The sequence below is a fragment of the Gossypium raimondii genome, chromosome 4, assembly GCF_025698545.1.
Source record: "Gossypium raimondii isolate GPD5lz chromosome 4, ASM2569854v1, whole genome shotgun sequence".
Lineage (NCBI taxonomy): Eukaryota > Viridiplantae > Streptophyta > Magnoliopsida > Malvales > Malvaceae > Gossypium > Gossypium raimondii.
In genome coordinates, this window is record NC_068568.1 from 3195246 (window position 1) to 3212093 (window position 16848).

At 30.6% G+C, this 16848-nt stretch overlaps 2 protein-coding genes across 2 annotated transcripts; both read left to right on the forward strand.

The window, feature by feature from the left end:
• The first annotated feature begins 867 nt into the window (after window positions 1–867).
• LOC105780876 (FAD-linked sulfhydryl oxidase ERV1) lies at window positions 868–3461 on the forward strand. Its single transcript, XM_012605405.2, has 6 exons — window positions 868–1157; window positions 1407–1481; window positions 1617–1664; window positions 2098–2162; window positions 2711–2788; window positions 2988–3461. The coding sequence occupies exons 1-6, from the start codon at window positions 960–962 to the stop codon at window positions 3100–3102; spliced, it is 579 nt and encodes a 192-aa protein (XP_012460859.1). The 5' UTR covers window positions 868–959; the 3' UTR covers window positions 3103–3461.
• Window positions 3462–4999: 1538 nt separating this feature from the next.
• On the forward strand, window positions 5000–6071 carry LOC105780858 (40S ribosomal protein S29). The gene is made up of 3 exons (XM_012605382.2): window positions 5000–5168; window positions 5639–5738; window positions 5875–6071. The coding sequence occupies exons 1-3, from the start codon at window positions 5107–5109 to the stop codon at window positions 5881–5883; spliced, it is 171 nt and encodes a 56-aa protein (XP_012460836.1). The 5' UTR covers window positions 5000–5106; the 3' UTR covers window positions 5884–6071.
• The last annotated feature ends 10777 nt before the right edge of the window (window positions 6072–16848 follow it).

Below are 16848 nucleotides of genomic sequence, written 5' to 3' on the forward strand. Positions count from 1 at the left end.
ATTATTGATAAAGACAGAGTTCACCCAAAACACAACACATGACACAGTCCATTCACCTCCCTTAAAATATTGAAAGAAGTAAATGATTGTATACACATGATCCATTCATGCTTTCTCCTTTGAATACTTACATCAGCTGCGATAGGACTCAACTGGATCAATGCTATCTTCCTTTCTTACTTTGTACTATTTCATCACTAAAATCTACTGATCTAGTTAAGATTTATTTGAAGAGAATGCAAAATGCAATCTCTAAAACAACTCTAAAAAGAAAACAATAAAATTCAAATGTTAAATTTCCAATACTCTATGTAAGTTTTGAGTGTATAAGAATTTTTGAATTTGTTAACATGCACATCAATTACAATAATAGTCTTCATCAAAGTAGCCTAAAAAATATTATTAAGAATATTCTAACAAACAGAAAAAAATCCATTTGGGCTGTCATGTAGGATCGCCATTAGGGAGGTAATGGAGTTTAACAGTAGAGTGACAACTTCGTAACAAAATAATAACGTAAGTGGCTAAAACGTAACACTTCAAACATAGGTGACTAAAATGTAATCTGAGGCAAACAAAAGTGATTATTTTTGTAGTTTACCCTTTTTTTATATTATTGAATTTTTTATGTTTTAAGTTTAGAATAAAAACAATAGGTTAAAAGGGTCTAATTTTATTATTATTTTTAAATTAATTTCATTTGATGGATTCAAATAATTCGATATTTGTTGATAATTTTTACTTTGTAGGAGCTAAATCAAATAAAAGAAAAAGGACTAAATTCAAAATTTATAAAGAGTACAGGGACTAATGGCACATTTTAACCTTTTGTTGCCTCCTAAAATGAAAAGTAGTGTGTTAATGAGATATTTAGCGGAGTGCCCAAACTGGGCCTTTAGTTCCATATTTGCTCTGTTTTCCCCGCCATTGTCTCTATCTCTCTATGTTCATGCACAGATATGGGTTCTGAAAATCCAAATCCTTTCCAAGCTTTGTTCCAAACTGTTGAAAGATTCTCGAATTGTGTCCAAACCCACCTCGCCAATTTCACTCAACAGGCTCATCGTTCATTACCCACCAAGAAAAACCCTCTCATCTCTATTTCATCATCAATAAACGCCGACTCCCCTGCCACAAATACCCATTTTCTTGTCAAGGTATTTACTTGCGTTCTTCCCAGTAGGTCATCATTGATATGCTTGTTTGCTTGGTATCGATTTCGAGGCTGGTAAAAGTTAATCAATGGTGTTGCTCGTAGTTTTGCTCATTAACTGTTTGACAAAATTTGCAAATGACGCCTATCTTCTTTTTAAGAAATTGTTATTAATTTCTGAGACCCATTAATTTCTGAGACCCATTTTGTAGTTATATAAAATTAACATGGTCGGTTGAATGTTTATTGACAGAAACCGGCTGCACCGGTGACTAAAGAAGAACTTGGAAGAGCTACTTGGACTTTTCTTCACACTCTTGCTGCCCAGGTCTTTTCATTTATACCTTTGCTTTTGGTTCCCCCGCCCCCCCCCCCCTTTTCTATTTTTCATTTATAATGCCTACGATTTTGCCCTGATGACCGTTTGAATGAGGCTTCTTTAACCATTTTATTTATTTTTCAGTATCCTGAAAATCCAACAAGGCAGCAAAAGAAGGATGTAAAAGAGCTGGTATAATATCTTAATTTCCTTATTCAATCTTTGTAATTTCTGAGATCAAATGAAGCTCGATCCCGATACAGGTTTGACTAAAAGTGAAATAAGCTACCAACAAGTGTTAGGTGTAGTGTTAAACACATGGCACTCCCCAGTGAGAACTCAGGTTTGAATTCTAGAGACAATATTGTTGGGAGGGGCAGCTATGAATCCTGAAAGGATTAGTCTTTATGAATTGTAAAACTGATATGAAGGATACCTTGGCCATACAAAAAATATGAGTTGAGTCCAAAGACTAAAGTGCTGCTTAGCTTAATTACTCCCCAAGTGTCTACCATATCAGTTTTTGATTATTTAGACTTTTAATGACATTAAAAGAATTGTAAGGATAGCTTATTGTCCTTTATAAATTATTTAAACCGACCAATGACGAGTGATTGGCTTGCAGATGTCAATATTATCTCGGATGTACCCCTGCCAGGAATGTGCAGATCACTTCAAAGAAGTTTTGAGGTATTTTTTTTGTCTGCTCCACATCGCTTTAGTCGATACATGTTAAGAATTTTCATGCAACCACTTCCGTTAGCCTTTCTTTTAGATGGGATAATAAAAAGTGACTGCCAAGCAAGACCAGGAAGGTATTTGGCTTCACATCCCCATACGGGTTTGAAATTGTGGCAGCACTAGTATAAGTATTTGCAATAAAAGCTGGAAGGAAAAGCGAGAAAGAGACCAAAAGTAACTCAGTCCTGGAATTATTGGAACTGCCAAGTGAAATATGATGAAACTTCTAAGTCTAAGATTTGGTTAAATCAAAAAATTATTTGTTTGTTCGATGATCTAGTTATTCATCATTTAGTTGGGAGGAAAGCTGTGGAAGGCCGTACGTCGATTTTACTGTTTCCCTGTTTATTCATAATGTTATATAATATTGGATTGTTCTCACTTGATTCAATCAAAATTTTGTATTGGAGGTTCTTCCTATATATATAATGTATGTGTATGTATATATGTATGTACAATGGCTTCCATTGATATTAATCTATGCATATGCTTTTCAGGGCAAACCCTGTAATGGCTGGATCTCATGATGAGTTTTCTCAATGGCTCTGTCACGTGCACAACGTTGTTAACAGAAGGTAAATTCCATAGTCTATCTCTTTATTGTTGCAGCTCATGCTTGCATGTCAATTAACATACTTGCCTAGGCAGATACGCCACGGTGCCCTACCGTAACGGTTATTCTGAATAAGCATGTGCCTTAAGCTTTGAAACATATTGTATTGACCTTATTCAGTGCCTCTACTATAGTTAGTTGACATTGGTTGTTTCCATTAGCCTTGGAAAATTGATATTCCCATGTGAGCGAGTGGATGCAAGGTGGGGCAAGCTAGATTGTGAGCAGCGTGGCTGTGATTTGCAAGGAGCAACATCGAAGCATATCGAACCCTGAGTTCATGGATGTAGGTAGTGGTGGTTTAAACCCTGCTTTTATATTTATTTGTTTCTTGGTACCGAGTGGATGACTACCGGCGCAAAGAAGAGGGAAAGGAAGAGAGGGTGGAAGAACTGAGTTGGATGATTACACTAGTAGTTGGAAACATTATACAGTCAAAGCTCGAAGTCTACTCGTCTCGGGTTACAGATATTGAAATTCAAGTTTCAAAATTGTTGAACTTCACTCTTTAAAAATGAATGATTGTATGTACCAATTAAGTTTTGGGTACTTCAAGGTTGGTTTCAACTTGTATAGCACAGGTTCTATGAAAATGGTCGAGCATTTAATAGAATCAAGTCGAATTAAGTGAAAAAGCTTCAAGTTAATCGAGTTGATGGGTCCTATTTTATCATCCTAACTCGATTTGAAATTTATTTGAATTGAGTCGAGTGAAATGAAATTTAAGTAAAGTCGAATTTAGTGAAATTTGTTCGAGTTAAATTAAAAAATTAAACATATCAAATTAAAAATTCATGTCGTAAATTTGAAACCCTGTATATTTGAAAACTTTTTACATCCCTAAATTGTTATTTTAGAAATTTTTAAAGATTTAATTTAATTTATATATTCTGTAGATTCTTTTTAAAAATTTTTAAAATTATCTAAAAATATAAATTTTGCAATTTTTATAAATATTTTAAAATTTTAAAACTATTTTGAATTCTTTTGTAATTTTTGTTGAGTGGGACTAATTTGTTGATTTTCAAAATTGAAAAGAACCAAAAGGGTATTTACACTAATTTTTATTTGAATTATTCGAACTGTAAAATTTAATTATATTCAAACTTGAAACCGACTTACTTATTCAAGTTGATTGAAAAAATTGAATAACTCAATTAAATTAACTTGAAATTGATTTTTTCATTTTTTAAAATTGAATTGAGGTTTGCTCACCTCTAGTCCTAAATTAACAATTTTCTTTTCTGGTTGTGGTGGCTTTTATCAAGCCTTAGATCATATATTTCATTTACGCGAGTAAAAGAAAAACATGATATTAAAATTATATTTATATGAAAAATATATATAACTAAATTATAGTTGAAATGATAAAAGTACAAAAAGTGTTCATGATTTAATGTGTTTTTAGGTTTGAGTTAAATCCTTAGATAGTGTATTTGTAATTGTTTTATTTAAATATTTTATATAAAAATAATGAAAGAGGAAAACAATAATATATTATTAAATTCTTTATTAAAATAGGGTTTTAAAATAATTTTTAATTGAATTGGTATTGAGTTGATTTATAACAATAACTTATTAAAGCACTCTTAATCGAGTTGGTATAGATTTCAAAATCGTTTCCAAAATTGCGAGTCATTTTGTTTGAAATTTTTCTTACAAGGATGAATCAAGAATGTGGTAATATTCCACTTATTGGTTCCTGAATTTTTTTTGTCAACGTTAGTCTCCAAACTTAACAACTATTCAAAATTTATCTTTTTTAGTCACCCAACTATATTAGATTCTTAGGTGTTTCCGTTTTTACGTTAACCAGTTGGTGACCAAAAAAGACAAAATTAAATAGTTGGATGGCCATTTCGTAACTTTTCATAGTTGGGTAACGAAAAAAAGGAATTTGTTAATAGTTAGGTGACAAAAAAGAAATTTACTAATAGTTGGGTGACTATTTGTGCAGTTGACCCTTTTTGTTTTAAAATTTCAAGTGATGATATGGCGCAGTCTCATAGTGGCACATCATCATACCTTAATGGAATCTAATTTCAGGGATCAAATTAAGAAAAAAATGCCAAGGACTAAAGTGTAAAAGTTAACAAGTTCATGAACTAAATATTATTTTTATCACTTATTTTTGCCCAACCTTGACAATTTGAAACCTAGGGTTTTCGGATTACATCTATAAATACTCTAATTTTCCCACTAAACCAAACCCTTCCTCCAAAACTAGGCCGCTTCCGTTTATCAGAGCTTTCTTCGACGAGCAGCCATTTGTAATCAATCATGGGTCATTCTAACGTCTGGAACTCTCACCCCAAAACCTACGGCCCTGGCTCTCGCGCATGGTAACTTCGTCTCTCAATTCCCCCTTCTTTAATTGCTTAGAAATTTCAAATAAATTACTATTGTTACTTTTTAGTGTATGTCAAACGGAAGGAAATGAAATTTTAGGTTGTTGATTTTTGACTGCACTAATCCAACGAATTAGCATGCTCATCTTTGTGGTTTAGGGTTTTAATGGTGTAGGATTTGCTTAGATTGAGACTGTTTTGAGTTATTTGAGGTACTGCTTTGCGTTTGGGAATTTGAGTTGTAATCGATTTAATATTACGTGATAAGATACCTTTTTTCTGTTCAAATTCATTGGATTTGTTGGATGCCATTAATTGAAATTCTTATAATTATTAGTGGATTTCAAATTCGTGTTTTTTCTTACAAGTATATAATCACATTACCATAGCTATAATTCAAGGTATTTGCTAAATTTGGGTAATGTGTTGGTTAAAAGATTTTCTTCTTCGTTCTGTTTTTATAGCCGAGTGTGTGGAAACCCTCATGCCATCATCAGGAAGTACGGGCTCATGTGTTGCAGACAGTGCTTCCGTAGCAATGCCAAGGAAATTGGATTCATTAAGGTATCGCATTGTTACTTCGTTGATTACTTTTTTGATGGTTAATCGTTTATCGCTACCATAATCTTCATATTCTTTTTCTTTTGTATCAGCAATTTCTTAACCTCTGGGTGTTGTTGTTATGTCTTCTATTTTGCAGTACCGCTGAGGAATGTTTATATGGCTAGAAGTTGGAAACACTTTTTAGCTAGTATGAACCTTTGTTTCGAAATTGTAGCAACTTTTAAGATAACATTGCTGTTTTTTGTTGAATTTAGTTTAAAAGCTTGAAGTTTTGTTTCTGCAAAGGATAATTTGTTGTTTTCTCAATGAAGTAATCATACTGTTTTTATCTTACTTATTGTTAATTTTGGTATAATCTCCTATGCATTTTGATGATGATGTTGATTATTAGCATTTGGCAATTCCATAAATGGAATTCAAGGTTTTAACTTGTTTGAGAACTTATTTATGGTTATGAAAGTATTGTTGTTTGCTGGTGTTTTTGTTGTTAATTGTGGTCCATTTTTGAAGGTTAGAAAATGGATGACAACAAGCACATGCTGGAAATTACATTATGTTTTTTTTTGACACCAAACTATTAATTTTTTTTAAATTGGTCACTCAACTTTATTGGATTTTTTTTGTCCTTTTTCGTTGGGGTGAGCAAAACTTGATTCGAAAAAATTTGAATTTTGAGTCAATTGAATTGAGTTATTTGATTTTTTTTAAGTAAACTTGAATAGATCTATTCATTGGTTGGGCTATTCACTTAGGTTTAAAGGTTTATTTGAAATTTAAGAGGGTTTGAAAAAAATATTAGACTTGAAAAATGGACTTGGGTAAAAAAGTTAGGCCTATTTAAAATGTGGGTTGGGGCACTTGTTTTAAGTTTATAATGTTTTATGTTATATTATTTTAATATATTATGTAATTTAAAACCCATTAATAAAATAAGCTTATATTAAATATATAATATTACATTAATAAATATTAAAATAATGGTAAGATAATATAAAAATGTCCAATAAATAAAGAAGGTATGAAATTATTAAATATTAAAATAAAGTAAAATAAATATTTTTAAAAAAAAAATTAAAAATAATATGGAGGGACTTAAAATAGACTTGGGTTAATTTTTTGCAAATATAGATTTTTTGTAAATATAGGTGGGTTTGGGCAAAATTTAGGTTCAGATTTTGGGTTGGGTCAGGCTTGAGTAAAGCATAAAGTATGTTGATATCATGCTTAGGTTAAGTCTAAATTTGACTCGACTCAGCCCATGAACATTTCTAAACTCAGTAGTTCAAGTCAAGTTAAATTTTAAATTTCGAATAATTCAAATAATATATTGGTGTAAATAATATCTGTCAATTTTGAAAATGAACAAATTGATCTTTTTCAACAAAAAATATATAAAAAAAGAAAATAATTTTAAAAATTTCAAAATTTACATTTATTATTATTTTTTTAAATTTCTAAAGAATATACAAAGAAAGATAAAATTTTAAATTTTTTTAAGATAATAATTTTGAGACCTATAAGTTAATTAATGATTCAAATTTTTTTGATAACATGCTAATATATACAAATATATATATGCCAATTCATCAAGACTTGATGTTGGTTCGCTCTACAAGGTGGGTTTATTATATTTTAGGAAAGTTTATGTTGGGGATCGACCTGTATATGCAACGAGAAAATAAAAGTAAAAGTAGAAAAGATCAAACACAGAAATATTTACGTGCAAAAATTCCTCCAAAAAAGAGGGCAAAAAATCACGGGCAAATGAGACTTCACTAAATGAGCAAAAATCGAAAGAGTACAAGATGAAGATAAACAAACCTAAATCCCTAAAAAGAAAACACTCTGGCTAAAACCCAAAATTCTCCAAAACTCACAGAACTCTCTCAATTTAAAAGATGATGAAGATTATTATTCTAGGTTACAATAGCCCTTTTTTAAGCTAAATTCTTAGATTAAATATGACTAAAATAACCTAAACTAATCAGAGTTTAATTGGGAAAACAATAGTAGGATTTAACTAGGAGAAGAAAACCAGGTTGAATTGGGGAACACATCGCCACATCACATGCTCCTTCTTGGGATGTCGTTCTTCGCGCCATCAGGACGTGGCCAATCTTCTCGTCGAGGCGTTGTGGTCGTCTCGTCACAACATCAACTCTTCCTTGTCGAGAAGTTGGCTCGTAAATACGAGGCACACTCCACAGTTTAAGTTGTTCAAAATTGTTGGGATCGCGACCAATAGTAAGGACATCCTCAGCAAGATTCGTTGAAGCATGCATTGAAGAAGCGGTTGTAATCTTCTTGTACCGGACAACATGAAATAGGTTGAGAAGTTCCGAGAAACGAGAGTATAGTTCATGAAGCTCCCTCGAATTAAGTTGATCAATGGGAGTTTTCCACCAACAATTAGTGTCTATCCCACTTTTAGAGTTTGAAGAACCAAAAGTGTGTATAGTTAATTATGCTTAGTTAGTCTATGGTACCATGAAGAAACTGTTTCAATAAATTGATAATATCCATTTGATGTTTAACTATTTATTAACTTGTTAGTAATTGAGTCTAATATTGGATCAAGTAAAGATATTTCTTGAATACGATACTTATAAATCTTATCTCATTGATCAATCGTATATAAATCTTATCTCATCCATCGTGCTTTTAAAGACCAAATTGTTGTCATATAGTTTGCAAACATATTGCATTGTTTTACAATTTGTGTAGCATGTAAGTTGTGCAAAATGTTTGAAAGAAGGAAGAGTTGCAAATAAATAAAAAAAAAAACAAAGTGCATAGAAGAAATATCTAATTTATTGCATTGCAAGCAATGCAATAAATTAGATATCTGTTATTTCCTTCTATACACTTTGGGTCTTTTTTTTCTCCATTTCATTACAGGTTCTCTCTCTTTCAAGCATTTTGCACAATACAAAAATGGCGATACAATGCAATATGTTTGTGGGCGATGAGCTATCAATTATCAAGTCCTTAAAAACACGATTGACGAGACAAGATCTATATACAATTAATCTACGAGACAAGATTTATAAATACCACATTCAAGAAATACATGTACCTACTTGATTCAATATTAGACTAATTACTAACACGATAATTGATTGTTAAACATTAGATGGATATTATCAATTTGTTGAAATAGATTTTTCATAGTACGCTAACTAAGCACAACTAACTAAACACACTTTTGATAAGCGACAAAAGACCTAATTTCATTTGTTTGAGCCTTTAATTCTCGAGTTTTATGTTTTATATATGCATCCCATCTAATAAGAAATTTATAATTCCAAAATATCCAAGAAGACTAATAAAGCATTCTGTTCAAAAAGTGTTTAGCAATAGATTCAATAGAAGAGTAATCAAATGAAAACGATTTACCTCTCGGAGGGAAGACAATAAAAAGAATCTCAATACCACATAAAATGGAGAGCTCACGTATTTTTTTTATAGATTCCAGATCGGCATTTCAAAAATGTGATCAATCGATCATCCTCATTTTCGATCTCAAGTTTTTGTCTTCCCCTAGTTTTCTTTCATATGTTTACTATTGCTAAAAGATCTTTGAACAAAAGAAACAAGCAAAAAGGTTAAAAATGAATGCTTTATTAGCCTTCTAAGATACTAAAGAATGAAATTCTTATGGACGAAACGCATATATATAGGACAAAAAAGGTAAAAAAATTAGAGGCTCAAACAAATGAAATTAGGTCTTTTAATGGTAATCGTTTGCCACTTACCAAAAGTTTGTATAATTTGTTTTATGATACAATGAATTTGTTTCACCAAATTAATAATATCCATTTTATGTTTAATAATTGATTCTCGTGTTAGTAATTGAGTCTAATATTAGATTAGATAAGTGAATTATGTATTTCTTGAACGCAACATTTATAAATCTTATCTCATCGATTCATCGTATATAGATCTTGTCTCATCAATCGTGTTTTTAAGGACTCAATTGTTGTCTTATAATTAATTGAATGTTTGAATGAGGGTCGAGGGAGGACTTATATAGAAATGAAGGGAAAAAAAAACCCAAAGTGCATAGATGGAAATAACAACTATGTAATTTATTATATTGCAAATTATACATTTTAGAACACGTCAGGATGTGTAAGCATGACGTGTTCTACCAATGCAATATGATGCATGACAAATAGGGGCGAAACTAGAGAAGGCTAGCAAGGCCCAAATCTCCTAAAACTTGTTAATTTTCAATTTAGTCATTATATTTGGTTCATCGTTTAGATTATTTTTAGCCCACATTAAATATCTAAAAATATGATCATTTATATTGGCCCCAAAGTTTGCATTTTATTTTTCAATTCACATAATTTTGTGTGTTTTTTTGTAATATAAAAATTTATATGCATATTTTAATTATTATACTTGAATTTTTAATAATACAATCAACCCTCTCTATAACAGTCCATTTGTTTGCCCGATTTTGTTTGTTATAGAGAACTAATGTTATATACCTATAACGACAAGTTGTTATAGAGTGATAATCGTTATAAATTTACTATGGAATTCATATCGTGAATTTTCATCAAATAAAACAAAATGAGAATTATGTTAAAAACGAAAGAAAGTTGTTATGCATGCATTATTGTTGTTATGCATATTTCATTTTACATTAGTTCACATGATTAATTATAAAATTCATAAATCTAACAAGTTTAATTAATCAACAAGAATTATCAAATTACATTATTTAATTTATCATGAGTTACCAAATTCAAGTAATCAATTTATAAGTTAATAATGTTTCAAATTCATAGTAGAATATTTAATTAGAGAACTTAATAGTTTCTTGAATTGATATCTTTAATTTTGCTCATTGAATGTTATTTTATTTAATAAAATATGATTAATAGATTTATTAACGTGAAATTTAACAATTTATTGAAATAATATTTTAATTAAGACCAATTTCATTTAATAAATGATAATTAATCAATCAAATGCTATTTACTTAAAAATTTAGACAATATGATGTTAGTACAAATTTCCGGTGAGAAAAATATCGAACACACAAACGGAACTCAAACAGGAAAAGAAGAAATAGGACAAGGCTCCAAGGCGTGTATCAAGTCACTATCTTTAAGGTTATATTCGCCCTCACATATCTTTGGTGTGCAAAAGAGTTTCAAGAAAAATAAAAAAATAATTAAGAAAACAATAATAGTTTGATTTTTTTTTTTGGTTTTAAGTATATATTTATATGAAATTAAAACTTGATTGAGTCATTAATATAAGTAGATACTCAAGCTTTAGCAAAAAACTAAAATTATATATATTTGGAGTAGTGAAATGGAAATAGATGCAACTATACTTTTATTAATCTTTGGTTTATTGAAAACATATATATGAATTGATACGCTGGTGAACATATAGAAGATTGAAATGGAAATAGTCTTGTCCCCTAAGCAGTGAAAACTTGATGTTGGTTGGCTCTATGAGGTGGAACTTATTATATTAAAAAAAGTTTAAGTTGTTTTAGAACTCTTGGTGGTGGTGGCCATTGCCAAAATATGTTCAAGCTGACATTGAAGAAGCGTTTGCAATCTTCTTGCACCAGGCGATATGGCATAGGTGGGAAAACTCTGAGATACGGGAGTATAGTTCATCGAGTTCCCTTGGGTTACATTGATGGATTGGAGTTTTCCACCAATGATTAGTATTGTTTGTCTCATTTGTCTGCTGAGCTGAAACAAGCACCTTTTTTTTCCTTTTGATTGCATCCATTTGGCTATGGACCTCATTGTAGTGTTGGACAAGTTTATTGGTTCTTACCATACGGCAAGCTTCAATGAGAATGTTAGTGTTGTCATTTATAGGTCTATTTCTGCTCAAAAAGTGGTTTGAAACAGATTCAATAGACGGGCAACCAAATGAAAAGGGTTTACCTGTAGGAGAGAAGACAATAAAAAGGATCTCCGTACCACATAAAATGGAAAGCTCACTTATTTTTTTATAGATTCCCAGTCGGCATTTCGAGAATGTGACTAACCGATCTTCCTTGTTTTCTATCATTTTCATTTGAATCTTTTTTCGTCCCCTAGTTTTCTTTCCTGTGCTTGCCATTGCTAAAAGATCTGAGGACAAAAGAAACAAGCAAAAAGGTTAAAAAGGAAAAATGCTTTATTAACCTTTTCAGATATATTGCGGAATGAAATTCTTACAGGATAGAATGCATATATATAGGACAGAAAAACCCTAGAAATTATAGGCTCAAATAAATAATCTGTCACTTACCAAAAGTGTTATAATTTGTTGCGCTTAGTTAGTCTATGGTACTATAAAGAATTTGTTTCAACAAATTGATAACATCTATTTGATGTTTAACGACTGATTATCGTGTTAGTAATTGAATTTCTCTCTCTTTTTCGCATGCAGTTAATAATTGAATCTAATCTTTAATCAAATAGGTAAATGTGCTATTTGAATGTTGTATTTATAAATCTTGTCTCATTGATCAATTGTATATAAATCTTGTTTCATCAATCGTGTTTTTAAGAACTAAATTGCTGGTATAGAATGTATATAGAAATGGAGGGAAAAAAAGCCCCAAAATGCATAAAAGGAAATAATAGATATTATGATGCTATCAATAGCAAATTGCAGATTATCTTACCATGTATGATGATAATGATTATAATAAGTACATTTATTTTAATATTATCTAAATTAATTTATTTTTAATTCCAACATCATGTCTAAAATAAAAATTTTAACTTTTCAGCGTACTTTTTGACAATAATGTCAAACACTTGAAATTGACAAACTACACATTTTCACAATACATTTTCCAAACGAAGCACTTTAAAAGCACTTCTCAATAGAAATATCAATGCCAAACTGGCCTCTGTGGCTGCCACCTTCGTAGTGGCACCCTCTGTGGCTGCTCAAGGGTTTGGCCTGTATGGAAAGTCTTGTGGCAAATATAAAACATTCATGGGCTTTAGACTATCGTTAGTGATGGAGGTTGTGGTGGTTAAAAGATTATCGACGTCGGTGGTGGGTTTTTGATGGTTGGATTTATGGTCACCTAGGGCTTGGTAAGAAAGGAAAGCCTTGTCGTAGAAATTGCACTTATAAAAACAACTTTAAAACCATCGAAGTAGATTCTAATAATAATGACAAGGAAGATAGACAAAGGCCATCAGCATCGTCAGTGAAGACATTTTGGTTGTCGTTAGTGGCAAGGGCGAAGTCAAAATTCTTTTGAAGGGGACTAGAATTAAGGTGTATATTTTTACAATAGTCATCTGCCACGTTTTACACTATTATTTATATCCATTTTCACATAATTTTAGCTTGTCTAATAACTAAATCAAGTCATTGTAATGTTAATTCATGTTTTTTCAGTTTAAGTATTAATTTATGCTTTTTAGTAGTTTTTATCATATTTTATATCTAAATAAGGTTATGTGGTTATGTAGGGTGTATCGGGATCTAAAGATGCAACTTTTGGATGAAACTGATGCCAATTTTGCGATATTAGGCCATGAAAGTCGCGACACTAAAGATCGAAGCAAGAACAAACTCCAGGGATGAAACTTTCATGAATGTCACGACATTGGAATTGAATGTCGTGGCATCGCTTGAATGTTGCAACATTGGATTTGAATGTTGAGGCATCGTTTCTGCGTGGCCATAATTTCCTGTGTGTGTTGGCTGTGATTTTAAGGGCAATTAGGGTTTTTTTCCAACTTAAAACCCTAATTGTCATTATAAAAAAATGGGAAATTTAGTCTTTTGATTTTTGTCTATATAAACAATATTATAACCAGATTTAAGGGGATTCAGACTTGATTAGATTTTCCATACCTTGAATTTTTAGCTTTCTATTCTTTAGTTTAGTTTTTCTTTTATGTTTTCTTAGTTGGAAAATTTCCATTTTGAAGTTGAAACGATTGCAAGCAGAGATTGTTCTGGAACCACACTAATACATCGATTAAATTCATGAGCATTCTCTTCCTTATTCTGTTTATTCATAGCTCTATCGTTAATTTGATTAATTGATTGTTTGTATGATTAGTAGAATAAATTTATGTTTTATTCATATTTCGTATGAATTGATTGCTTATTTAATTATTCGATTATGTAATTAATTATCTAAAATTGGGTGTTTATTCAAGTCTTTCAAAGAACTTAGTATATTAGGATTGACGACCTTAGTAGAACATATTCATAGGTGAGACAAAAAGGGTATTCTGTTGTGCTAGCCTTTAGGAGATTTGTGTTGAACGGTGAGACCGAAAGGTTATCTTAGGTGGTAACTCTTAACGAGAATGAGACCGAAAGGGTATTTTTTGTTAAGAGTGATAAATAATTCAATTAAGGGTAGTTATTGACTTAATTAATAATTAGAGATTCAATTGATTCTAGGCTAAGTAGCTCGTTAATTTGCAACTAGGAATAGGAAGTTAGTTTAGTTTAAGTTTAGTTTTAGTTTAATTTAGTTTTATGGTATCTTAATTTGGAATTTGCACTACTAATTCGTAACTCGATTAGATTAGTAATTATTTTCATGTAATTAATTTAGTAATAATTTTCTCTAGTATAACAATCCCTTATGTACGATCCTCAGAATACTACCTCAACAAAGTAATGTTCGAGTCGTACACGTAAACCTTGCTATTTGGCCGACCACATGTTTATTATATCCTGAGTTTTCTTGCAACATGACCTTATCGGGTAAAGGGTACCCTCCCCTATAAATACCCCAAGGCAGGATGAGAGAGGGGCTCATTGCCTCTCTTTCCAGCAACCCTAGGAACATACTAAGCCATCAATCTCCTCCTCTCTTGTCTCTTCCCTCCTTTCTCCTCCTTCTTACATATTCCGGCTCTCCACCTGACTTAGGTGAATTGACCTCCTTATCACCACTACCATCTCCTCATTGTCTTATCATTATAATATTGCTCTTGATTGAGTAGGTGTCTAACCACCAACCCAATTAGGAAATGATGTAAAAAATAATTCTTAAATAATAAATACTATTGTAATGATGTTTTGTCTTTTCATATTTTTACATAAGAGTTGAGGATCAAACCAAGGTTGATAAAAAATTGTATACAAAACCTTTAGTGATGTACCTATATATATAATTCAATAAATTATTATTTCTAAATATATATATTTTACATAAAGAATTTACTTGAGTGTGGCATAATCTTAGTTTATTTTAGGATAAATCCTAAAACTATACATGAACTATGGTTTAATGTGCAATTGTATGCATGAACTTTAATTGTGTGCAATTTTATACACGAAATTTTGATTTGATCAAATTCTTGTAAATTATTAACACAATTATTGTTATAACATCATTTTATGTTTATATATTTCACACATAAATAATTATATACATCCGATATAAAAATAAATTGATGTATTTATTTCTTTAAATGTGCATGATTAATAAAAATTAAAGTTTCAAGTATACATTTGAACCATAACTAGAGTTTCACGTGTATAATGGCACCAAATCAAAGTTTGTGTATAATTTTGAGATTTATTCATTTATTTTAAGAGTTTGTATTTGACGCATTATCTATATATGAATCTATTTGTAACATCCCTCGCCCGACCTGATCGCCGGGTCCGAGTTACAAGATGCTATAATCAATACTGAAACAATTACATACATTTAAATAGACAAATTACATCATAATTCAAGCATTTATAATCAAAACATTTCACAATTACATTATACGATCATTTCCGGGTTTTACTCGAGAAAATATTAAATTCTTTATGTCGTAACTATTTTTTGAAAACAAAATTTTGGGTCGACTTAAAAAATGTAAATTGGAGTCGCCACCGATCTTTTATTGAGGTGTGATTGGATCACCTTGAAAAAATGATTTTGATCTATGAGTTTTAGAAGTGGGTTCGGGAGTCAGTTACGTACGAGGAAAGATTAGCGCCCCCCCGTAACGCCCAAAATTGGTATCTAATTGATTATTTAATGTCTTAAGGTCAAATATCGAAAAAAATAATTTAAAAACGATTCCCCTTTTAAAAATCTTTATTGAAAATTATTATTTTGAAAACTAAAAAAATTGGTCATCTTGCTTCAATGAGGAAATCGAAACCCCGTAAGTTAATGTATGATTCCTTGAAATTTCGATGACAACATGAATTTGCCTTTATAAAAAAAACCTCGTCTTGAGATAGTAAAATGTCATATCCAATGAGTTAGGGCACCACATTTTGAATCCTCGAGATAAGCTTTATTTTGGAATTTTTACATTTTCATTGAAAAAGGGATACTCGGTCACCTAAATTCAATGAGAAAAATTGAAGCCCAGTAAGTTAGGGCACAATGTTCTCGAGAATCTTGGATACCAAATATCTTGGAAATTTATGGAAAAAAACCATTTTAATATTTTAATCAAATGCTACCTTTTAAACGAATAATGCGATTGAATGATAACATACAATGTAAAAGGAAAATTTGTAAATACACATACACTAATGAATAACAAATAATCAATAGATAAATGCAAACAAGCATAGCAACAATAAATCTCAATCATACATTATGCAAATACTAAAATTAGCAATCAAAAGCTAAATGGATTGAAAGTTAAATAAAGAAACACCAAACAAAATAATACATATTGATTTAAATAAGTAATACATGTGAAATGAAAGACTTAATATGAATAATAATATATGTATAATAATGCATATAGAAAGTTGAAATAAACCAAGTATATAATAAAATAGGGTCTTAAAGTATAAATTATATATATATAAGTAAATTTTCTTTCAAAAATATAAACACATTTAAAAGAAAAATTAAGGTATCAATAATATACATATAGAATAAAAAATAATTTAATATGAATTATATATATGTATAATAAAATAAAATAAAATAATTATTGGATCATATTGAAAACAAAACAAAATTTGGGGGAAAAATCGTAATGAATAAAAACAAATCGGGACCAGATTGAATGCGCGCTAAAGAAGGGAGGACCGAATGGCGAAATAAACCATCCTTTAGACATGTGTACACTTCCCAGCGTGCCAGTGTGCCAAGGATTAAATTGCAACGCGCAAGAATTAAGCA

Bases quoted from the DNA above. Each gene is read 5' to 3' on its own strand.
- LOC105780858 (XM_012605382.2), top strand. From the start codon at position 5,107: ATGGGTCATTCTAACGTCTGGAACTCTCACCCCAAAACCTACGGCCCT. The intron at 5,169-5,638 runs GTAACTTCGTCT...CTGTTTTTATAG, and splicing joins GGCCCTGGCTCTCGCGCATG to CCGAGTGTGTGGAAACCCTC.
- LOC105780876 (XM_012605405.2), top strand. From the start codon at position 960: ATGGGTTCTGAAAATCCAAATCCTTTCCAAGCTTTGTTCCAAACTGTT. The intron at 1,665-2,097 runs GTATAATATCTT...ATTGGCTTGCAG, and splicing joins AGAAGGATGTAAAAGAGCTG to ATGTCAATATTATCTCGGAT. The intron at 2,163-2,710 runs GTATTTTTTTTG...TATGCTTTTCAG, and splicing joins CACTTCAAAGAAGTTTTGAG to GGCAAACCCTGTAATGGCTG.